Here is a 27,564-nt window from a genome sequence, read left to right on the forward strand (position 1 = left end):
ATAAATATTATTAATTTATATAAATCAGTTTTAAAAATATGAAAAATACATTAAAAATTTAAAAATTCTAATAAATATTATTAATTTATATAAATCAGTTTTAAAAATATGGAAAATAAATTAAAATTTAAAAGATTCCAATAAATATTATTAATTTATAAAAGTATAAAACAGATTTAAAAATATAAAAAATATATTTAAAATTTAATTGATTTAAACAAATATTGAATAATTTTTATTAATTAGATTAAGATATATAAAAAAATATTCTCAGACTTGTTAATGATTTAATGTTATTGAAATATTTTGTATTGTATGTCTGTATGGTATAATTAAATTTTATTATCATGTTAATATGTTATGTGATTATGTCTTGTTATATATAATTTTTTTAGATTATATGTTAGACTGTTATCAATGGCAAGCAATCCATCTTCGATAGCATCTGTCACTCAACCCGAATTCGGGATTCTTAGAAGAAAGTCAAATGACATCAGATGAGAGTTTGAGATATTGATTGATCCTAAGAACCTCGACAAAATTAAATGTAAGTTATGTGGAAAAGTAATGTTAGGAGGAGTGTATAGGATAAAGGAGCACATTGGAAATATACCTGGAAATGTATCTGGTTATCGAAAAGCATCTCAAGAAGACAAAAATAAGTGCAAACAGACTATTTTAGAAGGGAGGAACAGAAAGAAGAGCAAAATAATGGAAGAACAAAGTTGTAGAGCAGAGGTGGGTATTTCCGTAGATGAAGAAGAAGGTCTTGAAATTGAAGGGATGGATGGAGTTAAAAAACCTCTTCCACTTGGCCCCATGGATAGATATGCATCGGCAATTGCTCCAGAAAATGCAGGCTCCAGTGGAAGTAAAGTACTTCGGCAAAAAAATATAAATGATGCTCTTTTCAAAGAGAGAACTCAACAAGTTCAACAATATGTTGGGAGATGGGTTTATGAAAATGAAATCTCATTCAATGTTGTTGATAATGATAGCTTCAAGCAACTAATGGAGGCAGTGGGTCAATTTGGATCAGGATTCAAGCCTCCAATTCAATATCAACTTAGGGAGCCACTATCGAAAGCCGAAGTTGAAAGAACAAAACAATTGCTGAAGAAACATGAAAAAGAATGGGCAAAGAATGGATGCTTGATCATGACAGATGCATGGAGTGATAGAAAAAGAAGAAGCATCTTAAATTTGTGTGTTAATTGCAAGGAGGGTACTACATTTTTAGAGTCTAAGGAGTCTTCAGAGGAGGTAAATACAGCTGAACTTATTTTTGAGTATGTTGACAAGTGTGTTGAATAAGTAGGAGCTCAGAATATTGTTAAGATTGTTACAGACAATGCCACCAACAATATGACTGCAGCTAAATTGATGAGAGAAAAATGACCCAGGATCTTTTGGAGTTCATGTGCAACTCACACTATTAATTTCATGCTTGAAAGTATTGACAAACTTCCACGATATAAAAAGGTGATTGAGCAGTCCAAGGCTTTTACCATTTTCATCTATGCTCACCATAAGACTTTATCATTGATGAGAAGTTTCACGAAGAAGAGAGACATAGTCCGACTAGGAGTTACCAGGTTTGCATCAAATTTCCTCACATTGCAAAGTTTGATTGAAAAAAAAGCTAGTTTAAGTGCCATGTTTACAAGTGATATGTGGGAGAAATGTAAATGGTCAAAAACAAACAAAGGAAAATTGGCTTACTCTACAGTGATGAGCATGAGTTTTTGGAATGGTGTAACACTTTGTTTGAAAATATTTGCTCCTTTGGTAAGAGTTCTTCGATTGGTAGATGGAGATAGAAAGCCATCGATGGGGTTTCTATATGGGGAGCTTCTTCAAGCTAAAGAAGATATCAAGGTGGCTCTGAATAACGTGGAATCAAATTATCAGCCTATCATAGTCATTATTGAGTCAAAAATGAAGGATAGACTTGATACATCATTGCATACCATTGCATTTTTGTTGAATCCTTATTTTTACTACAAAGATAGTTCAATTGCTCTTTATGAGGAGGTCGCGATGGAGATTTTTGAATGCATGGAAACTTTGCATGCCAATGAGTTAGATTTACAAGATACAATTATTAACAAGGAATTTCCAAAATATAGAAATAAGACTGGGTTATTTGGAAAAACATTGGCAGCAAAAGCATGTGAAAAAAATGATGATACATTTGATCCATGTGCATGGTGGAGTACATACGGTGCTCACACACCTAACTTGCTAAGGGTGGCATTGAGGATACTTTCATTAACTATAAGTTCATCTGGGTGTGAAAGAAATTGGAGTACATTTGAAGGAGTAAGTTTTAAACTTTCAGTCTACTCTTTAATTAAATTAGTTATAATTTTTAACGTCTATACTCTATATTCAGGTACTAACTATAGTATTTACTTTCTCTGTTTTTTTAGATTCACATAAAGAAAAGAAATAGGTTGGATGCCAACAGGTTGAATAATCTAGTATTTGTCCAATTTAATGCTAGATTGTTGAACAAACAAAAAAGAGAAAAAGAAAGAAATGTTGATGTCCTTCTTGCAAAAGATGCTTCAAATGCACAAGGTTGGATTGTGGATGGTGGGGAAGATGATGAAGTTGAACTAGGTTCCGGGCTCACTTGGCAAATGGTTGATGAAGCAAGTGGAGCAGATGAAAATCTACAACCCCGAAGAAGCTCCAGAGTGAGAGAACTCCATGAAGATGATTTTGAATCCGAAGAAGAAGACGAGGATCACAATAATGATATTGAGTTTGTGTCCGATGAAGAACTAGTTATTGAAAATTATGGAGAAGAAGAAGCAGAATAAATATGAGTCTATGAGATATTATTAGTTGTGTAATTTTGAACTCATTTTGTTAAGACATGATTTATGTTATTTAACAATTATATTTTACTTAGTGGTTACTAGTTCACAATGCATTGCAATCTTGAATGACCTATTGCTACTGTTTTTTAATGTTTTACTGTTTACTATATGATTATGATAACTTACTGCATGTTCTATTGTTTAACCGTTTCTTTTACTCATATTTACTGAGCCTAGTATATTTCCTTTGCACAAAACTATTAGTTTTCTTTTATAGTTTTTCATTTTTTGGTATTGGACAGTATGTATTTATTTCAGCATACATAGTTAGATTTTCATTGCTATGAAATTGTTTAAGACAACATTTAGATTTGCATATGACATTGTTCATAGTCCACATGAAACAAGGGATACCGAGGAATCCGCTTAGCGGCGACTAGTCCCCGCTTAGGCGGCCTAGGCGCTAGGCACTTGTCTGCCTCCCGACTAGCGCCTAGCGAATTTTAGAACCTTGGGTACTGGTATGTATGTTTATCATGACATATATGGTCATGTTCTTATTTCCCTATTGAGACTGCATATCTTTTATCGCTTACACTTTTATCCATGTACTATCATGTTCTTATTTCCCGCTGAGCGAGCCGCACTCATCACCCCTTGTACTGGTTTTCTTTTGCCAGGTAGCAGGTAGAGGTACGAGGAGTTGCTTAGAGGATCCTAGCTGCTAGTCTCACGTCACATCTGAAATCGGCTTTCTATACTGTTGGGCATTATGCTATCAGTACTCTGTATTTAGTTTTAGTATTGCATTGTGGATTTGTTTATGGTTTTGATCCTTGTGGCCCATTTATTCATTTTGGATTTGTATTGAGATGTAAGTCATGCCGGCATGTAATCAGTGTTTAATCTTGCGTAGTTTCTTTTTGTTTCAGCCTTATAGGCTGCTTATATAATTGCGTGATTATGTTATTTTTGTTCCAACTGTGTGGGCTAAGCATATAACTGCGTGGTTGTGTATGCTCTAGCCTTGTGGGATGTGGATTATTTCTTATGTGAGCTTGTGACTATGTATACATGATTTATTTGTCATTGTTATAGGGGAGGTGTTATCCGATTTTTGTCGGACAACCTTACTCTCAGGGTATGATAGCAGCATTTCCTACCAATACTCATACGTGATGCGCTGCCAAAACATGTTAGATATGTCATCATAAGATTATACTTCTTCTTCAAAGATATTTGTTGCAAGGTTATAGATGTAGCCAAGTTAGATAAGTTATAATCTGACTTGGTTGTTATGCTTTGCTTATTGAAACAATATTTTTCCCTTTCTTTTTTTTGATGTCATGCTTCACTTAATAGTCGATTTTGTTCAAGCAGTTCAATTATGTGGAACTGTTTACTTTCAGTATATGTATCCGTTCAAAAGATACATGAAAGTACTTAAGAGTTATGTAGCCAGTCGAAAACATCCTGAAGGTTGTATTGTTAAGAGATATTTAGCTGAAGAAGCAATTGAGTTTGTTCCGAATACCTCAATAACCTTGATTCTGTGGAAGTTCCTCAATCAAATCGAGATCCAAAGTAAACGTTCCTGGATTCTTAGCATTCAAAGTAGCAATTACAGTACAACAAGTTGATCTACAAGAAGTTTATTGACTGGTTTTGTGCTAAGGTAAGGTGGATGCAAAAATATTTTCCATGCATTTTGTGCTAAACAAGTTATAGCTACTATTTAACTCACCCTATTAAAATTAAAACATATATGTCAGGTGGTTGTTGAAATAGACAACTGCAATGGTGGAATGACATTGACAGGGTTGGCTCATGGACCACATGGTAATTTATACCAAACAAAGACGCGAGATGATGAGAGAGTTTGCCAAAACAATGAGGTTTCTCTAGTTACTAGCACCATGCTTGTTTGTAGTGCCAAAGATAAGAATCCCTTAATGGCTGACGTGCCTTTCTATGGAGTAATTGAAGAAATATGGAAATTAGACTATCATCAATTTCAAGTTCCTCTTTTCAAGTGTGCGTGGGTTGTAAATGATAAAGGAGTAATCAACAACGATGAATGTGGCTTCACCTTGGTCAATATGAACAAACGAGGGCACAAGAATGATCGATTTATGCTTGCAAGTCAAATCAATTAAGTCTTTTATATTGATGACACATTAAGAAAAGGATGCTTAATTGTGCTCCTAGTGCCAAATAGATGTTTTGAGGCAGAGGGCGATGGTTGGACTAGTATTCTTGAGTCTCTACCAATTGATGATGTTGTTACTCATTGTATTCCTATTCACGAAAGATACTTTAGATCAGAAAAGGAGGATGTTTGGGAAAGGAACAAGAAAAATGAAGATTTATACTTTTTTGCCATGTTTGTGTTATGGACAAGAAAAGACATGCTATGTACTTTAAAAAACTATGTTATGCACTTTTATCATGTTTTTTATTGTTATTATTCATGTAATGATTATATATATTTGTCTTATTGGTATTAATTATTTATGTTATGTTTATGTTATTATTTGTCATGGTTATGTTTATGTTGTTATTATTATTATTATTATTTATGTAATGTTTATGTTTGTGATATTTTTATTATCCATGTTATTATGTAGATTTATAATTAGTTTTAATCATGTTTTTATGCGGCGAAGAGCATAATGGGTCATAAAAACTAGGAAAAAAAGATGTAGTTAAGGAACTACAAGGATTAAATGATGATAAGCTAAATGAAGTTACTAATGTAGAGCTAGATGGACTTGCTGCAGGAGAAGAATGGCTTGTAGCTGTGAAGAAGAATAAGGGAGGACCTACATTGATGGGTAAACTAAGTGCAACTACAAGATGTGGAAAAAAAATATGACATGGGGAGGCCAGCATACAATACAAATAAAAAGACTTTACAATCATACATTGGCTCTATTGCTAGATCCATGATGTCAACCAATATAAAATCCTGGCTTGATGCTCTAGAAAACATAAAACAAAAAGTGTGGGAAGAGATATCGGCAAGAGTCATAGGCTAATTTAAATAATCATATTCATATTTTTTAGAATATGTTTGTATATTAATTTGACCATGTATGAAATACTACCAACTAATTAATATTTTTTTACATAATGTTTTCAACCTAGCGTCACAAAGTGAGTCTGGTGTGTTGACTTTAGTAGCTCAAAAATGGAGAGCTTTTAAAAATAAATTGATTAGTAGATTCGTTTGGCCAAACAAAAAAAATCCTGAAAAGTTAATTTCTCCACCAAAGTCAGTATCAGCTCCCTATAACAGATTGGAAAGTATTTGTGGATGCAATACTGGATCCATCATGGGTGGTACATTAAGAATTGTCATATTTCCTTTAAGAATTATTAATTGTCATACTTAACTGACTGAAGAACATAATGATATAGGTTATTCATAAAAAGAAAAAAGAACAGGCCATGCATTGTAAATATCACCATAGAATATCTCACAAGGGATACATAGGCTTGGAGGCTGAATTGATAAGTTATAGAACATTCTAAACAATCATTTTCAGCATGTTTTACAAATTCTAATATAGTATGCTGATTGTTATATATCATTAAGCGGATGAATTTTGGAATTGTAGAGAGAGAAAAACATAATTGCTAAAGATCAAAAAGTTGACAAATCGATGCTTTGGCATAGAGCCTAAGAAGATAAATCTGACAGCATAACAATGCGGATACATCAGAAGTCACCAAAAAATTATAAATGTTTAGTTTTATTCAATCTTCATATTGCTTAGATAAATAAAACTATAGTTTTTGGATTGATTTATAATTGCTCTAATTGTAGGCTGATTTATTGGAAAAGAAAATCAAAGGAGAGTTTACATGTTTTGGAATGAATGATGCTCTAACCATAGCCAAGAGCACTATGGAAGGGTTTGAGGTGTGGGAGGGTTCGTAAAACCTCACATCTTCTTTAATACTCCAAGAAAGAAGAGGGAATCAGTGCCAAAAGATATGACCGAAAACTTCAAAGAACAATTGGAAGATACTAAGGCTGAATTGGAGAAATTGAAGGCTCAACTTGCTAGTGTAAATATGCCAATCATGACTGATCAAAGTTGTGAGATTGTAGCATCGAACAAGTACTTAGATTTGAAAGAGACAAAACTCTTAGATGATGTGGAAGAAGTTTTAGAATGTGACACTTCAAATTTGGAGATTCTATATTTCTTGATTTCAAGTCAAGTTTTTCACATTCATTTATTTATATATAATATCTTATTGTTATTAAAGGGGGAAAATGTCACTTGTCGTTAAACAACGTGAAAATGTTGTAGTGTATGACACAATAATATCAGAAGGAGGTCTAAATATCATGATTCACTATGTTCCACTTGGGAAACAAAACTTCAAGGTATCTGTTGATGTTGTTTTAGATGAAAAAGCAGAGCTTCCAATCTCAATTAAGTCTGGACTAAGATTAATCAATGATGCAGTTGGAGTCATTGTTGGTTGGCCTAAAGAGTTGGTAATTTTTCCAACGACAAAGGTAGTTTAAGTTTTCTCTTGATTTTGTGTTTGCACATTGTTGGTTGGCCTAAAGAGTGGTTCCACATTGTCAAATAAAATGCATTTTAGCATGTCCAAAAGAAGTTACTTATAGATACTATCAAATGTTATAATTTTTCTTTGACAAGTGAAAATTGTCTTGATTTAGTTCGCAATCCTCCTTATGTGTGTGATAGATCATGATGTATGTGTCTTGTTATGGTTTCTCTTAATGTTTTCCCTTTTAAATGTGATTTAAGCAGTTAGATTATTTGTTGTCCTCTCAATTATAATTTATCTCTTTATAATTACACCAATAAATTAAGATGGATGAAATAGAGTGGAAATAAGACAATAATGTTCTTTTTCTTTCCTCCTGAACTGAGCTGTTAGCTTGATGTGAGCTTGTACTCATCATTCTTGTATATGCTTCTTTAATCCATTGCCATTGAAGATATTGAACATAATTAATCGGTTGAATTTGCCCTTTTCTCATTGCAATAGACATAATGTAAATAGATACAAACTATTTTATCCTTTTATTAGTTGATGTCAATCTATTTACGTGCATCTCTAGGTGTTTGATAAAACCAATATGTTATCCATAGTTCATTTAAATTTCGTTGCACTAGAAAAAATTGCAATCCATTAAGTCGTTCAGTGAGTTTTTCCTGGTGATGCTAGCATAAAAACCATAATGCCAACATTAATTGTAATGGAGTTACTATTTCCTAAATTATAGAAGAAGGGGAAACCTTAATCATTTGCTCTTTCAAATGTTCCTAGTTAGAACGATAATTTCAAGGATATCGAAAAAAATTACCTATGACATGCAAATATATCTACTCCCATATTGTTAGATTGATTAAAGAATCAGAAAGCATATACATAAAGTTTGAGGATACTATGTTTGAACCTCCTAAAAGTATACTATTGCTAAGAGAAGATATCTTACGTTTTATGAAGATAAAAGAGATAGGTGACAGACACATTTTGATTTACATGGGGTATGTTTGTTTGCATATTTGTTATAATATTTGGAAGTACTTGTGTATACTTTGAAACATTTATAACCAAGTTATGTAATATTTGAGTGCAGTCACCTCTACAAATGTTTGAGGGAAGAACAAAGGGCTCATAATATTTCATTTGTGGATCCCAGCAATATACCTACATGCCACTTGGCAAAGATGGTCATGACTTATCATAACATATTGCTGACCAGTTGGAAGTAGTGGGCAGAGATAACATCAGTCTCACCCTATATAACACAGGGTAAGATTTTAGTTATTTATCGATTCCTACTATATACTAGTCAATGCTATATTTCTATTTTTACAGGAACCATTAGATCTTGACTATTATCAATGAAGATAAAAATTATGATATATTTAATGGACTCTATGGGTAACATAAACTAAGACAATGCATGGAAAACTATAGTAACCAAGTAGGTAGTAAATTGTGTTGATTTAGAATTCATTCACTTATAAATATGAAAAAACTAACTTTACTTTTTAAAATGTAATGAGGTCAAGATGTACAATGTATCTAAGGATATTTCTAAAGAGCCAAGTTTTAAACAAATGACTGTATGTATTGTGCCTTTGTATGAAGATATGAATGGATAATTCTTATTATTTGGATTGTGACTTTTGCATTACAATTTCAATTACTTTTTAGGGTAATTTAAAACAAAGTGAGTTTGTCGGATGTGGATATTGTGTGATGAGGTACATGAAAGAGATAGTTGAAACTAAAAATCCAGAGTTGGAGAAGATGGTGAGTTTTGATATTGAATTATAAGATCATAATAATTCATAAATTCTCTAATTGTGTTGATGTTTCTGTGAAACTTTTGATCTTGTGCTAAAAATATAAGTAGAAAAGTAGAAGTTTCATTATATTAATTTGCTTTCAATGTTGTTTATCTTCACAACATGGTCATTACCAAAGAGGAGGTATAATTTTAGGCATTTAATCTCCTAGATTGCTATGAAGCATTCTTGAAAGTTAGTCCTCAATGTTTATTAGTTTTGTCATGAAAACTAGTAGATACTTGTGAGATGTTCATTTGTAGTACTAGTATCTCTTGTTCCATATAACCATAATCAACTCGAGAGGCTCGTAAAGTAAATAATTTTCTACTTTATACATTGATAATTTGACCAATTCTTGACAAAGAATACGGGATGTTGTGTTAAGTAATTTGTTGAATTTTCACATTTTTTCTTGATTTTGTTTCAAGGAACAAATCTAATTATTTGGTTGTGTTTTTTCTAGAGTTTCGGAGGGAAGGTTATGGAGATGAAATAGAGGTTCTATTTGGTTTTCTACAACTCTATGGCTTTGATCTTTGAAAGTTTGCATCTTTCTACTCTTCCCCTATACTCAAGGTAGAAAGATGCAAACTTTCAAAGTGATTGATACCATTCTTCCATTTTTTTTTCTATTACTTTTCATTAGAGTGTTTTTGTCCTCTTCTTGTAATGTCTTTCTTGGTTAATAATGATAGGAAATTGTGTGATTACTGGTTTTGATCTCTAATATGTAAAATATTATCTTTCATTTAGCTTTTTTATATCTTATTTTCAATGACAAAAGATGTACTAACTGAGAATTTATACAAATCAATATATAGTTTCTATACTCTTTTGCTACTATGTTTTTGATTGTGTTGAGCATTTATACCAATCCTCATGTTAAATAAAACAACTATTGAAATGATTACTTATCACTATTTCTAGTTAGTGTAGTCTTGCATGAGATCCTAGATGAGGCCACTCTGGTTCTTCTATACAACAATTTTCTTTTAAAGTGTTTAACATTTTGTTTTGGACACAAGTAAACAAAACTTGCGATTATTATCAACTTTCACACATTCCTACTTTTTTTTATTATTAACCATTAGCATGAGTTATAACTATATTATTCTTTTAGATTTACAACTAAATTAGTTGACTAGAAAACTCTTGGAATACTTTGGCAAAATGATACCTACTAAAATTGAAACTGTCAAATGCTTGTGTTCTAGCAAACTACTTTATGGATTCACATTATTGATTATTGTCAGATATTCCTTATCTTACTCTTCTTTTTTTCTTATAGTTGTCTTTATATTGTAGCACTAATAGTTATGATGATCACTTGGAGTTTTATTTTCCACTCATTCTGTCAAAAGAATTAGTTTTATTTTCCACTCATTTTGTCAAAAGTCTGATTTTACAATGTTCACAATGAAATATCTTTTTGTTACATGTTTCAGTTGTCAAACCAGTTAAAAATAGTATCTTGATACTCATACAAATATTTCTTTCTCAGCTAGATAGATTATTACAGTCAAGAAAACGGTAAAGATATCTTAACCTGTTAGTTAGTCAAATTCTTGTTTTAAGATTTGGACTAATGCCATGTTAGTCTAGATTCTGTAAATTATGTAGCTTATATTTCATTATCTAAAATTAATGGATTATTTCTCAATGTGTTTATTATATTCCATTCTTGAAAGTTAGATTGAATGTAATGCATTTTATATTGTTTTTTTACATTTTAGTTTACAGGAACAATCAAGAACAAATATTACAATCAATTTCAATTTGATGAAGTCAGAAGTTAGTGGAACGAATTTATATACTCGTATGTATAAGGTGCCTAAGTCGTGTATGTTGGGATAAATATTTGGGATAATTGTGGATTTTAGTGCTGCTCTTGTGGATATAGTTTTGGTTTGTATGATGTAATTTTTGATAAATAGTGGATATACTTTTTGATATAGTTTTGTGGATATACTTTTGGATATATTTGAGGATATAATTGTGGATAAAAATTTGTTGGTCATATTTATATTTGTTAATACTAAAGTTATATGATATAAATCAATTACTTTGCCAATAAATGTAAACTATGAAGTAACATAATACTAAATACTTTGACAAATATAAATTATGGTGAAGTTATAGAATATATTAACTTCGATAATCAATGTAAATTGCAAAGTTACATATCATCTATTATTTTGACAAACATAAATTATGGTGAAGTTATACAATATATTAGCTTCGGTAATCAATGTAAATTGTGAAGTTACATATCATCTATTACTTCAACAAATAAAAATTATGGCGAAGTTATATAATATATTAACTTTGGTAATCAATGTAAACTACAAAGTTACCTATCATTTATTACTTTGACAAAACATAAATTATGATGAAGTTATAGAATATATTAACTTTGGTAATCAATGTAAACTGTGAAGTTACATATAATCTATTACTTCGGCACATTACAAAATCAACAAAGTAAAAGACATTTTTTACTTCAGCGCCGGTCCAATTCTAAACCAATTTTGCCTCCTTGAACTGAACAAAGACTTCGTTAATTTCATATATTATCTTACGTGTACCTATTTCGATAATTATCTATCTACTACTTTGGTTAATGTCTGAAGTCTATCAAGGATATTCACATCATGTTAGCTTACAACTATGGAACAATTTTTTTATTTTATAAATATCATGCACAAAATATGTTGGCCCAATAGAAGACATATTATGTGGTTGACCAAGGTTGTTGTGAGCTATAGACCAATATAATTTATATAAAGTATCATATTATGTGCATAATGGGTCGTCCCAAAGGAACGAAACACACATTGTGTGATCAATTAAAATTTGAGTTATATCATAGAGTACCACTAATAAATTATATTTTAGTCCATATATTAAAATATAATGTTGCATTTGGTATATTATAAGGAGCCCATGAATATGTATTTAAATTTCATTTTATTTGTATAATCTTATGTTACTATATATTACACATGTTCTTGGCTTTAGGTAAATCATGAGATTAAATAAATTTCTCTCTTTTATTATTCTAGTGCAATCAATAACTGTTAGTCGTTATCGTAGTCTTAGGGTGCATGGACTTAGACTATGCATTAAGGAATAATCGCCCTGTATCTCTGACCAGTGCTAGGCATTATAGAGCAGAGGACTAAATTCAGTAATGGGAGAGATTAAATCACATGTGTCTAAGTATCATGAGACTTTCCATACCGGCACAACTTAAAGGGAGAGGATGCTAAGAGTTTTCTTAGCCAATTAGTATATCGTTTCGTAGTAAATGAAAAGGTTGAGACTGCCACATTTCTTTCGAAGTTGGTAACCATGAGGTATAATGGGAAAGGGAACATAAGGGGATGCATCTCCAAATACGCCAACTGGCATGTAAAAAAGGGTCGGTAAACTTCTCAACTTTGTTAGTTCGGAAGTCAATTTGGCTATTGTACCCACTAACACTTGGTGGATAGATATCGGTGCTACTACTTATGTAAATGTCACTATATAGGGCTGTTTCAGTAGCCGTCTTCTACTTGATGGTGAAAGATACATCTATACGAGGGGTAGAAAGAAGGCTAAAGTTGAGTCGATTGGTATTTTTAGCTTTGTTTAGGAACTGATGTTTATTTGGATTTAGAAAATACAATCATTGTACTACCTTTTCAAAGGAATCTAATTTTAATTTCTTATTTGGACAAATCAAGTTATTCTTGTTTATTCGAAAATAGAATTTTTAGTATTTTCTTAAATTTAGTATTGATTGGCAATGGTTCCTTGATTCATAAGATTTATAAATTGAATATTATAACTCTTACAGTTGACAACGTAATAATGTATAGTATAAGTACGAAATATAAATTGATCGACGAGAATTCTTTTATGTTGTGACATAGGTATTTAGGATATTTATCCAAACAATGCATAGAAAGGTTAATATCACATGAAATTCTTGATTCCCTTAATATGTCAGACTTTGATGTCTACATAGAGTGTGTTATAGGGAAGACACTAATAAAAAAAAATAAGGGGGCTAGTTGTTGTAGTGACATTTTGGAGCTAATACATACAGACATTTGTGAACCATCCTAAGGCATCTTGGAATAGATACACATATTTATTAGTTTCATAGATGACTACTCCAGATTTGGCTATCTGTACCTTATTCACAAAAAGTCGCAATCTTTGGACATGTTCAAAATTTTCAAAGCCAAAGTTAAACATTAACTAGGTAGGAAAATTAAAGTTGTTCGATTTGATCATGGAGGTGAATATTATGGTCGATATGATGGATTAAGTGAACAACGTTCAAGAACTTTTACGAATTACCTTGCTGAGTGTGAGATTGTGTCTTAGTATACCATGCTTGGTACTCCCAGTTAGAATGGTGCAGCTAAACATCGCAATTGTACCTTAAAAGATATGGTAAGAAGTATGATGACTTGCACTTCTCTACTAGAGTCTTTGTGGGGTGAAGTATTCAAGATTGTATTTTACCTTCTTAATAAAGCACCTAGTAAGGCAGTAACTAAAACTCTATTTAAGATATGGATGGGTAGACAGTCTAACATTAGACATTTACACATTTGGGGTTATCCAACCAAGGCTATATTTTATAAACCTAATGAAAGGAAACTAGACTCAAGGATTGTTAGCTGTAATTTTATAGGTTACTCTGAGAAGTCAAGAGAGTATAAATTTTATGATCCCTCAGTAAATCCTTCTTCGAAATGGGAAACTCCAAATTCATTGCGGGCAGTGGGAGTAATAAGGTTAAGGAAGTATCTTTTGAGGAAAACATTAGGGATTCTCTTGTGGTCACTACTAGTGCGATCAGTAGTGAAATGATTGTCATATCACACATTTAATGATTGCAGTGAACCAAGATATTTTCATAACATCTCCAATACACTTAGAGAAACCTATAACTCAAATTGAGATATTGCCTCATATTGATAAGCAAGTACCTCAACCACCTTAAGCACAAGTTCCTTTGTCATCCACGAGGGATAGGAGATCCACGATTTCTCATGATTATGTTTATCTTTAAGAGCATAAGTTTGACATTAGGTTGGAAAGTGATCTTGTATCTTTCCAAGAGGTCAAATAATATTTTAACCCTAAAAGGTGGAATAACGCCATGAAAGAAGAGTTAAAGTCTATGACAGACAATGACGTTTTAAAACTTGTCGAATTGCCTGAAGGTATAAAACCCATTGGTTGTAAATAGATATTTAAAATCAAGTAGGATTTAAGGGAAAATGTCGAAAAGTATAAGACTCGTCTTGCTGCTAAGAGATTCACTTAGAAGGAAGATATTGATTACAAGGAGACTTTCTCATCTATTTCGAGGAAAGATTCCCTTAGGGCAATCATGACACTTATAGCTCATTATAATTTAGAGCTACACTAAATGGACATAAAGACTACACTTTGAGTCCTCGGACTCAAATCACCTAGTATGTAGATTAAAGAAATCCATTTATGATTTGAAACAGGCATCCCATTAGTGGTATTGGAAATTTAATTAAGTGGTCATCTCATTTAGATTTACAGAAAACTCTGTTGATAAGTACATACATGTCAAGTTTAGTGGGAGTAAGTTTGTTATATTTGTTATGTATGTAGATGACATATTGCTTGAGACCAATAATAAGGGTCTGCTGTATGATACTGAATCATTTTTATCTAGTAATTTTGAAATGAAAGATTTTGGTGAAGTATCTTTTATTTTAGGTATACAGATATATCGTGATCGTTCAAGAGACATTCATGGACTTTTACAACTACCCTATATTGAAAAGGTTCTTATAAAGTATGATATGCAAAACTGTGCACTTTGTGACACACCAGTGTCTAAATGTGACAGATTCAGTTTGCAACAGTGTCCACGACTTGAACTTGAAATAAAGGAGATGAAACAATTTCCGTATGCGTCAATAGTGGGAAGTCTTATATATGTACAAGTTTATACTCGACCAGATATAGCATTTATAGTGGGGATGTTATGCAGATATGTTAGTAACCCAGGATCATCACATTAGAAAACTATAAAGAGAGTGATACGGTATTTGTAGAAACTAAAGGATATATGCTCACGTATTGGAAGTTAGATCACCTGGAAGTGATTGGATATTCAGACTCTGGTTTTGTTGGATGCTTGGATAGCAGAAGGTCCATTTCAAGCTATATTTTCATGTTGGCTGGAGGAACTATATCTTGGAAGAGTATTAAGCAGACGCTAATAGCTACTTCTACTATAGAGGCAGAGTTGATAGTATACTAAGAAGCATCCAATTATGAGATTTGGCTGCAGAACTGTTGGTTGCTACTCGGAAAACCTAATGGTTTCACTGTACAAAAATTTTGTACAAAGGTCTGAACCTTTTCCTAGCTACCATGTGTTCTTTTAAATTAAACTCAGATCGCCTGCGGAACTTAACACGTTTGATCCTAAGTTTAATTTATTTGTTCTTTTAGGTTTAGACTCGGATCTCCTGCGGAACTTAACACGTTCGATCCAAATCACCTAGGTTAGTAATTTCATTAAATATTAGTTTCCAAAATTGGCTCCCAGTACTGATGTGGCGAGGCACATGACCTTCTTGGATATGGGAACAACCACCACCGACTAGACAAAGCCTTTTAAGGAAAGCTAATATTTAATTTCCTTAAATAACTTTAGGTCAACCGAAAAGAACAATCAAATCACAAGGAAAAGAAAAAACAAAAGAACACAACATCGAAAACAAATTCGAAATACAAGAATCGTATGCCTCTTGTATTTGGTATTTTTACAAAGAAATAAAACTAGTATGATGCGGAAATTAAATACTAGTATACCTTTTCTTTTGCAAGTAAAAACCTCTAGGTCTTCTACCATATTCCTCTTCTAACCTCGGACGTTGTGTGGGCAACGATCTTCCAAGATGAGAAACCACCAAAGCACCTTCTTCTCCTCCTTGCAAGGTTCGGCCACAACAAGAGCACCTCTAAGGATGAAGAGATTCAACCACCACCAATGCTCCAAGGGATACTAGAAAAGAGGCTTCTTTTCTCTCCTTCTTCTCCTTCTTAGATCCGGCCACCAAAGCTATCTCCACCATGAGAAGGTTTCGGCCACACAAAGGAGAGGAGAGGAAAGAAGGGGCCGGCCACACCCAAGGAGAAAAGAGAGGAAAAATAGAAATAGAGTTGTTCGCAATGAAGCCTTCTCTACTCCCTCTTTTATAATCCTTGGTCTTGGCAAATAAGGAAAATTTAATAAAAACTTCCTTAATTATTTTGCCATTGAAAAGGAAAATTTATTTAATTAAAAATATTTTTTCTTTTCAATTTACAATGGTCGGCCACACCATAAAATTTCCAAGCAAATAAAATTTTAAACACAAATTAAAACTTCCTTATTTGCTTCCGGAAATTTATAAAAAAATTTTCCAATAATTTTTCCTTCATGATTGGTTAATAAAAAGGAAATTTTATAAATTAAAATCTTTCTTTTAACATGTGGATAAAAAGAAAGTTATCTCTAAAAATTAAAATCTCTTTTAATTTACAAATAAGGAAAGATATTAAATCTTTTCTTAATCTTTTGTAGAAACTAATAAAAGAGAATTTTTAATTTTTAAACTTTCTTTTAAATAATAAACATGATTAATAGGAAAGTTTTTACCAAAATTAAAATCAACCTTTTAATCTACAAATAAGGAAAGAGATTTAGCTCTTCTCTTAATCTTTTGTAGAATCTTATAAAAGGAAAGATTTAAAATTTTAAACTCTCTTTTAAATCATGTTATCCACATAAGAAAAATTTTAAAAAATAAAAATCCTTTTATTTTAATTTGGGCCGGCCACACCAAGCTTGAACCCAAGCTAGGGCCGGCCACCTTGAAGCACCCATGAACCAAACTTTGGCCGGCCCTAGCTTGGTCTCCAAGCTAGCTTGGCCGGCCCCTATGGGATGGGTAAGAAGGTGGGTATAGTACTCTATAATTAAGAGGCTACGATAGGGACCGAGAGGAGGAATTGGTTTTGGTCTCCCGATAAAATTAAGCATCCCGTGTTCGCCCCGAACACACAACTTAATTTTATCAATAATAATTCATTCCACTAGAGAACTATTATTGAACTACCGCACCAATCCCAAATTATATTTTGGGCTCCTTCTTATTATGAGTGTGTTAGTCTCCCTGTGTTTAAGATGTCGAATGTCCACTAATTAAGTGAGTTACTGACAACTCATTTAATCAATATCTTAGTCCAAGAGTAGTACCACCCAACCTTATCGTCATGTCGGACTAAGTCCACCTGCAGGGTTTAACATAACAATCCTTATGAGCTCCTCTTAGGGATATTCTCAACCTAGATTATTAGGACACAGTTTCCTTCTGTAATCAACAACACACACTATAAGTGATATTATTTCCCAACTTATCGGGCTTATTGATTTATCGAACTAAATCTCACCCATTGATAAATTAAAGAAATAAATATCAAATATATGTGCTTGTTATTATATTAGGATTAAGAGCACACACTTCCATAATAACTGAGGTCTTTGTTCCTTTATAAAGTCAGTATAAAAGAAACGACCTCAAATGGTCCTACTCAATACACACTAAGTGTACTAGTGTAATTATATAGTTAAGATAAACTAATACCTAATTACACTACGACCTTCCAATGGTTTGTTCCTTTCCATCTTGGTCGTGAGCTACTGTTTATAATTTATAAGGAATCGATAACATGATCTTCTGTGTGTGACACCACACACTATGTTATCTACAATATAAATTAATTGAACAATTACATTTATCATAAATGTAGACATTTGACCAATGTGATTCTTATTTCTAGATAAATGTTTATACCAAAAGCTAGGCTTTTAGTATACATTCTAACAAGAACTTCATCACATCATTATTGATCGTTAATAGCATTGATAGATTACTAAGGATCAACTGTGATAATAAAAGTGCATAATTATATGCCAAGAACAACCGTGGTTTGTTGAAGTCCAAGTATATCGACATCAAGTTTCTGGCAGTTAAAAAAAGAGTTTAGAGTCGTCAAATTATGATAGAGCACATCAACATAGATTCCATATTGGCAAATCCACTCACTAAAGGCTTGGTAGGTGTTTCATACACATATTGTGGATATGAGAGTTATTCTTATGTAAGAAGAATTCATCTAATTGGAGTCTTTATTCATTTTATTACTCTATGTTAATAAAGATAAATATTTTATTGTGATTATTGCACGTATTTAAAGTTTAAAATATTAATAACAATTTATATGCTTATTTGACACTTTGAATATTATATCATGATTTACGATTGCTTTTTCGTATTTGATGTTTGTAAATATGATGTAAATTTCTTTTTGAATCATAAATTTGGATCATAATTTATTATTGCAGTTTAGCATAAGGTATTTACAAATATGATCAGATTCTTTTGGGTCACTTTGGACTAATTGGAAATTGACATATATTGATCATATTTCATATAATTTCCATTCTACACATTCACATCTTGATCTATATAATTAATAACATTAGTATTGTGATTACTATTGGAGCTTATTACAAGCATATATAGTAGGTATAACCTCTTTAGTCCTATACCAATGAAGTTAATAGATCAGATTATTTAAAGGGGTATTCTATACCGATAAAGTTTGATATCAACTAAAGTTATATTTGTATTTCATTATCACTCACACATAGCTCAAGTGGGAGATTGTTAGATATTTCCTTTAGGTGGACTTATGTATAAGTTATACATATGGATATGAATTGAACCTGCTTCAGTGATCGGACTTGAGTTCATTGAGTTTCGGATTATTGGATGCGGATTCGATATGCAGAATCTTTTAGCCCGATCTGTTATTATTATGAGCTGATAATAGATCAGTTTATTATATAAGGGAGAGGTCTTCGATGGATTAGGTATCTTGACAGAACCCTCGTTCCCCATTAACGAGAGTTTGTGCAGCGTCATCATCCCTAATTCCCTCAAAAGAACTCTCTTTGTTTGCTTTCGCTTCTTCTTCTTCCTTAAGGACTTGGATACTAAGACGATGCTACTGGACAAGTACTATGGCGCTATATTCAGGTTCCTTGTCATTACAGTTTATGCATTAATTTGTTATGTCATGATTTCGTATAAACAATATCCTGTTCACGTAGGGGCGGATTCTGAATTTTAAATAGAGGGGCATATTAAGTAACAATAATAATTATCATCAAAAAATTATTCACCCTTAAATAACCATAGAATTCTCATTAGGATCGAAATCGAGCTTAAAATTTTCTAGAAATCACTGTCCCAGGTTGCATGATGGTCAACGAGACAATGATAGTGAACACATTCGTGTGTAGCTACGATGAGAAACAAGGGCCGACAACCTGGTTCAAGGTTGCGATATTATTTCAAGATTTTGGTACTAAACTATCAATAGAAAATTTAGATCGCAGACTTTTTGGATATATAATCAATTTTGAATTCCGGTGATCGAAAGTGACCATTGACAATGAAAATATTGGCAAGGGTTTTGGAATGAATTTGAAAAGATAATCAAAGAGAATATCTATATAGTAAGTTATGAAAGATTTCTGTATAATAATAAATTAATAATATTTTACTAATCATGTTGATATGTAATTAATGATCAATCAAATAAAAATATGACATTAATAAGATATATATATATATATATATTTATTTATTTATTTATTTGAAGGTTTCCTTTTGTTAATCAAATTATCATTTGAATTTTTTTATAACTACCAATATCTTCTAAAATAGTCTTACAATATGACGTTACAGCACAATTCCCATAAATGAATTAAGATAGCACCAAAAAGGAATTTTTTTCTATAAAGCTGTATAGCATTTATAATACGATAATATTAAAATACATTAAAAAACGAGCATTAATTTTATCATATTAAAATACATTAAATTGGACAAAGAAAAAGACAAGGCAATGCACCTTATTTGAGAAAGAACGGAACAACGTATTTTTTTTTTTTTTTAATTTTTTATTTGTTTTTGTTTTTGTTTTTTGTTTTTGAAGGTTTTCTTTTTTAAATGAAATTATCATCTAAAATTTTTATACTTACCAATATCTTGTAAAATAGGGGTTCCAACACCCATAAATTTCATAAATGAATTAAGATCCTTATGTGTTAGTCATTATTCCAAATGTTAGTAGTCGTCTGTGATTTACCTTTTCCATATTGACCTTGGGACGAATTGACAGGAGCACTGAGAGTACATATATTCACCTTTTGCCACAATAAATGAGTTAAGACCGCACCCAAAAGAAATATTTTCCTACAAAATTGTATAGCATATATAATATTACAACACAGTAAAAACGAGAATTAATCTTATCATATTAAAATATATTAGAATGGACAAAGGAAAAGACAAGGCTATGCACCATATTTGAGATAGAACTCAAATCAACCTTAGAAAGATCCAGAGAAAATTAGAAAAACATGAAATCCATTACTTATTAATTGCATTGGTGAACTACGTTACATAGATTATTGTTATTTGGCTATATGGTCTGAAGGGTATCGCGGTTGTCATATTCACCGTTTAACTTCTAACTACTATATATATATATATATATATATATATATATATATATATATATATATATATTAGACTTCTAAGCCACTAGATATAAGCGATTCCTAATTTATCTAATAGAAAAATTTATGTCGAATCAAACCGATTACTCTAGATTCAACATTTTTTTTTTATTTGCCCACGAGTCTTGAAAATAGCAAAAGAATCACCATATTCAGAGACATCTTTATTTAGCTATCTGGTGCATATATAGCTACTCTTTTGAGCAATCACTCCATGGTTTGGCCACAAGATGAAGTTTCCCTTCTCGTTCCGCTACTAGTCCAGGAGCTTCTCTCGTGTGGAACTCCTCCTTCTCCATCCCAGCAGGCAGCTCCCAATCAAACTGATGCACCAGGTTCGCCAGTGCAAGCTCCAACGAAGCAATGGCGAATTGCAGTCCCGGGCAAACTCTTCGTCCCGATCCGAAGGGCATGTACCGGAAATCAGTTCCGTTGAAGTCCACCGTGCCGTCCAAGAACCTCTCCGGCCTGAACTCCTCAGGCGCGTCCCAATGCTTTGGATCTCTACCAATCGCCCACGCGTTCACTAAGATTACCGTCTTCTTGGGTATGCTGTAGCCTTGAATCATGCAGTCATTCAACGTTTCTCGCGGCAGCAGTAATGGAAGTGGGGGGTGCAGCCGCAGGACCTCCTTGATGACGGCCAGCAAGTAGGTCATTTGGTGGAGGTCTTCCTCTTTGACAAGGCTCTTTCTGTTGGCTATCCTTCTCACTTCCTCTTGCAATTTCTGCATGACGAGAGGATTGCGAACGAGTTCGACCATGGCCCATCCTAAAGTAATGTAAGTTGTGTCTGTTCCACCTCCGAAAATATCCTGCAAATGTTGCAGAAAGAAACATCCCAAAGAAAAACAGATCAGTTCTAGTTTGAATCGTCAGAAAATCACTACAAGAAGGATCGATCAATATTTAATTACTATAAGAAGCGACTTGAGGTTTCCTGGCTCGAGGACAAACTCGTTCTTGTCCTGCAGCGACATCAAAACGTCCACGAAATCCTTCTCCTCCTCCTTCTCATCGTGACCGTCTATATTTGACGACGATCGATCCGCATGCTCCTTGACCACCTGATCCAGCAGCTCCTCCCACCTCTTCCTGATCTTCCTCGCCCTCGTCACGTAACCCAGCAACCCATCCACCCACCCCAGCCACGGGAAGTAGTCCCCGAGGTACACCGCCACCAGCAGCTCCGAGTTCTGGTGAATCAACTCTGCGAAAACTCGGCTCCGCCCTTCCGCTCTCTTGAACTTTCCCGACACCACTCGGCAGATCAAGTCGTTGGTGAAGGAATATATGATTTCGGATAGATTTATAGTGGTCGAGGCCCTCGCCGCTATGGCCGCCGCCATGGCTGCCACCTCCTCCTCCCTTGCGCGGCGGTAGGACTGCACCCGCTTGGAGCTCAGCAAGTGGACGCTGCAGATCTTGCGGAGCTGCCTCCAGTATTCTCCGTAGGGGCCGAAGGCTATGTCGCCATCGAGGAGGATCTTGGCCGGCGTGATGGCGGGACGTCCCGCGCATACGACGTCCTGGTGGCGGAGGACGTCGCTAGCGGCATCGGGGGAGGATACGACGAGGGTGGGGACGTTGCCGAGGTGCAGGAGCATGACGGGGCCGTGGAGGCGGGAGAGGGCGGCGAGGGACTGGTGGAGGAAGGCACCGAGCTGGTGGAGGTTGCCGATGAGAGGAAGCCTTGGAGGTGAGGGGGGAAGGTTGGTACGTCCGGAGATCTGTTGTTTCCTGAATCGCAGCCAGAGGAAGAGAAGGGGAAGAAGGAAAAAGATAGAGAAGAAAGCCATGTCGTTATAAAGTTTAGGACTTATTTCTTGTCTGAGAACAGATATGCCTGTTTTATAGAGTTTCTCAATAATCATATATGTGTCCCCTCATTAATCGAACATGCCATATTATATTACAAGGATATTATAAATTTTGAAATGTCATCACCGTCCGATGGGACAGAGTATCTACCTACTTGTATAATCCAATCATAGCAATAATATCAAAATCATATTAGATTTTGGAATTCTCATTTACGTCCATAGTTTTTATAATATCCCAATCGCATTCCCATTATATCCTCGCTCTCAAAAGTTTTTTTTTTTTTAATTATTTTTTTAATTTTTATTTTAATTTTTGCTTGTCTTATTTAAAAAATTACCGCTCATTTTACGTTGTCGAATTATGTATATATTAAAAAGGAATCTACCTACAGACATTGTTATGATATCGTGAATAGGAAATGCAAAGCTATCTATTTCTTGATTTCTTGATGTAGGTGTGAATATAAAGTTCAATTAGTAGAAAGATATTGATTCGGTATTTAATCATCTCTAACTCAATCTATCATATATGAGAAACTAGAAATAGATACTAATATCAAAGCATTGCACTAGATATGGATTAACTATTTCAAAAGGTTCAAAAACATACCTACCGATTTGTGAACTTGAAACCTCCTTGGAACTCTTCATTTGCAAGTTGTAGGCCGCTGTTGGAGGGTGTTTAGAAGTATAATGCTGACTGTACTGGAAGGAAATGGAAGCTATAATGCTGATGTTGCTATTTTGGAGCTCACTATGCTTGTTGTCCGTGCATGTCTTGCATCCATGGCTTTGGCTTGCTGTTCGAACCTTACTTGTAGCTTTGGCTTGCATCTGTGCATGGTTTGGTAACTACATGGTGCTTGATTTTGTAGTTTTTCTTGATGTTAGTGCAAATGCAAAGTCCAATTGTGGACTTCGAACGTGTAGTGTCATGTGTGGTTTTGTTTTTGATTGCATATAAGTGTGATGTGTATCCATCACATTGGGTGTCATGTACTCATGTGGTGTTGACCTTGTGACAAGAGAGAGAGAGCTGATTGTGGAGTTTATCTCAGATGTTGAGGATTAAACTCTTAATGCTGTATCGTTTTGACATACGGTTTGAGAGTCTTACCTCTCAAACCAATTTTTATATATATGTACCTATTTCCATGAATAGAGAAAAAGCCAATATGAAGAAAAAAGGATAAATAATGGTGGTATAAATGACGATTAAAGTCCATGATAGGTCAAAAGAGCCAAACAGCTAGCTTATAGGGTCCACATTCCTAATCGACCTTGCTAATCTGATAGGTTCCATGCAGACCTCATTCTTGGTTCGGGCTGGTCTTACTAGGGACCCAACTCCGGTCTTACTAGGGACCCAACTCTCCCATTCTTGATCGGTCTTGGCGATTGGGTTATTCCTTTGAGAACCCACTATAGGCTCTAACTGGATTTACTAGGGACTTAGCATACATATATTTACGCATCTTCTTCTTCTACTTGCTGTTGTTTGCTTTGTACCGCCACCGGTTGTGACTTAACTATCAGAGTAGCTACGCCAGAGACTCCCCCTGGCTTGTTGACTGACGATTTCCCTCTTTTCTCAGGAGTTGTTGGAGCCAACCCATCTACACGCTACGTCACCAGCTATCCATCCTCATCACTTTCAGACGGGATCAAATTTGACGCCGTCTGTGGGAACCTCTCTGCCTAAGTTGAAACATGAAGATGAATGACACCGGAAGAGTGACCATCATTTTGTCACAAGAAGATTTCGATTTGCTTGTGCTAGCCAAAGTGTAGGCGTTGGTGCAAAAGCAACAGGTAACAATTCCCTCCCCTTTGAAAGAACCTACCACACCTCCCATATCATTTGAAGAATCACCTACTGTCGAGCGAGGATCCAAGTCCAAATAGTCAATGGAGTTTCCCCAAGAATTTATTTGAATGCCACTAGGAAGGTTGCTTCGGAATCAAGCCATCCTAGGGATCTTCAACTAGAGACTCACCTGTTGGAACCTTGATGCCCGACTAAAGGGGGATAAATAGCCGATCACTCAAATCGTCACTTCCTACGTTTGTTAGTCCACTACGAAAATATAAAACAAAACTACAAATATAAAGCTAAACCTAGAAGCAATAACAAAGACAATCAAACCTCTAATATATTTATGTAACTTGGTTCGGAGATCACTTACTCCTACTCTACAGTTGTCCGTAAGTTGGACGATCCCAATTCGTCGATGGATGATTTTTAGGAGAACTTTCGGCTAGATCGCGTAGCTCCTTATGAGTGGAGAAACCTCACTAAATGTAACGACCACCCTTCTTACTACTACTACTATTCTCTAAGAGTGACCGTTACTTAACTACTAACTGTACTTAACCGGTATAATTAAAAACCACGAGGAATCTCTACCGAAAAATTTCGGCAGAATCTCCCCTGTACCGGTGACCAAATCATCAATACAAACAAACTATACTCAGCCACAGGCGGCTGGAACATATATCTTCACAACCACGCAGTTTAATATCACAAATAAAAGAAGGAAACTACCCTAACAATAGCAAACATCAATATCACTCCATCAATAGAACCCAACTACAAACGCGGATTAAACTTAATTACAATATTGACTCATAATAATATTAAAAGAAAACTAAAGAACTCTAAACAGAAAAGTCTTAACAATTCCTTAGCAAACCCTTGATCTCCCCATAGTCCAGCCATCACACACCTTCATCACCACCACCTTGTCGCCCTCCTTGCTAAATCTTTTCCTTTCCTTTATCTGCAGTAGGAGGAAGTGCAGTCTATAAGCATAAAGCTTAGTGAGCGCTATCTACTCACAAAAACTCGTTATGCATGTATATAAATAAAAACATGCTAAAACTGAATGCTAACATATAAAATTACTCATGCTCATAAATAGCAAAGGAAATCATGCTAACTGAAATGCTAATCATTGTATAGCTAATTATGCTCATAAACCAATAAAAGAAGCATACTAACTGAAATACTAAACATGTATAGTTTATCATGCTCATAAACCAATAAAAGAAGCATACTAAACATGTAAAACTACTAAACATGTAAAGCTAAACATGCTGAATAATCTAGTAGCAAGGTAATAATTGAAACTACTACTGCATGCTTCAAATAACAAGAAACTAACTTTCTAATTCTAGACAGATTTGAAGCTTGTTTCATTTGTTTCAAAACTTATACTTTAATACTTCAAAATAATAATAAACTTCTTTTGGGCCCGGCATTGTACCACTTAGCGCGCATTCTTAATAAGAATCGAGGTAGCTAATCCCGAAACTACTAAGATACTTCTATGCCTTGTGCCTAGGGGCATCTTGGAGCTCATCCCTTGGACTTTGTGTTCGGTACATACCCTTTAAAAGTAAAATACTTTCTTTTTAACTATAACTTCTTTATACTTACCTTTACTTGGCATTTAAGCAAACACCTTGTGTGCGCTTTTGATATTCAATATTCTGGAATTGAAATCAAGTCTAAACCTTAGTCTTTCTTGCTTATAGTTCTTAAAGATAGAAACTCATGCTTATGTAATAGCAAAGAAACTAATAACTGCATGCTCAAGATATTCTAATAGCAAAAGAGACTAAAAAGTATCACCGTGCACATCTAATGGCAAAGGGAACTGATCATGCTTAATTAATAGCAAATGGAAAATTGCTCATGCTTATAGAATAACAAAGAAACTAAGTTTGCAATGGTATTAAATAGACTTGATCACGCTTAATATATATCAAGAAAGCTCACACTAAGTACTTGGATTAAGGGCTGTTCGTGCCCAACTAATAACAAGTGAAAGCTAGAAAATCTGCTTATGCATATCTAATAGCAAATGGAAGCTACTGTGTTCAGCTAATAGAAACCGAACCTAAGGTTGTTCATGTTATTCAAGAAAACCAAGAAACTAATACTACACTTAGAAGGAATTTAAATCTGTGTCAAAGAATTAATAACACAAAGTCAAGCAACATGATAAGGGTTAATAACACTAAGTCTAGCAGCATGTTAAGAATTTATAACACTAAGTCTAGCAGCATGTTAAGGATTAATAACACTAAGTCTAGCAGCATGTTAAGGATTAATAACACCACCGAACCTGCACAGCAAGCTCCAACTCAAGCTAAAACCTGCTGGGATAGGGTCATATGGAAGGGTGTACTTTGCAATTCTAGACAATGAAAAGCATGTTGCTGTGAAAAACTTGATGCATCTGAAGATGGCTCAAATGATATCCAGATTAAAGCATGAAAATTTTGTTGAGATTCTAGAATACTGTGTGGAAGGAAATATGTGTCCATAGGCCTATGAGTTTGCAACTATAGGCTCTTTACATGATGTTTTGCATGGTATGGCTATAGCATTTATCTGCTATTTCGTGTACAGCAACAGAACAACTTATAACATAACCCAATTTCATCTAACATCCATTCCTAATTCATGAATGACTAACTAACCAATTCCTACAACAATTCAACAAGAGAGCAAAACCTCTTCATAGATTAGATCAATGTTAACTATAAGGCTGTAGAATCTGGCACGCAACTTATACATTCATCTAACAACTCGGCTAGGCATTTATGCAAACAGAGAACGATCGGAGAGCTCGCAAAGAAACCTTGAGGAGAATCAAAAATCCACCGAGCATAAACCCAATTCAAAACCAAAACCAAGTCGCGAAACGACTCCTACTGCAGGTGAGAAGCAACTCACCCGGATTTGCTTGGACTTACAACCGAAGGAGAGGAAGGAGATCTAGGGTTCGGATGAGGTGAAGGTCTCGGCGATCCCTTCCTATCCGCGTGTTCTCCTTGACGAGGAGACCACGAATCCGTGAACA

At 34.0% G+C, this 27,564-nt stretch overlaps 1 protein-coding gene across 1 annotated transcript; it reads right to left on the bottom strand.

Annotated features, from left to right (window-relative positions):
- Positions 1–20,977: 20,977 nt before the first annotated feature.
- Positions 20,978–22,680, bottom strand: LOC122013397 (cytochrome P450 71A1-like). The gene is made up of 2 exons (XM_042569659.1): positions 21,788–22,680; positions 20,978–21,685 (listed from the first exon to the last, which is right to left on the bottom strand). The coding sequence occupies exons 1-2, from the start codon at positions 22,667–22,669 to the stop codon at positions 21,062–21,064; spliced, it is 1,506 nt and encodes a 501-aa protein (XP_042425593.1). The 5' UTR covers positions 22,670–22,680; the 3' UTR covers positions 20,978–21,061.
- Positions 22,681–27,564: the final 4,884 nt, after the last annotated feature.

Source organism: Zingiber officinale, chromosome 8B, assembly GCF_018446385.1.
Source record: "Zingiber officinale cultivar Zhangliang chromosome 8B, Zo_v1.1, whole genome shotgun sequence".
Classification (NCBI taxonomy): domain Eukaryota; kingdom Viridiplantae; phylum Streptophyta; class Magnoliopsida; order Zingiberales; family Zingiberaceae; genus Zingiber; species Zingiber officinale.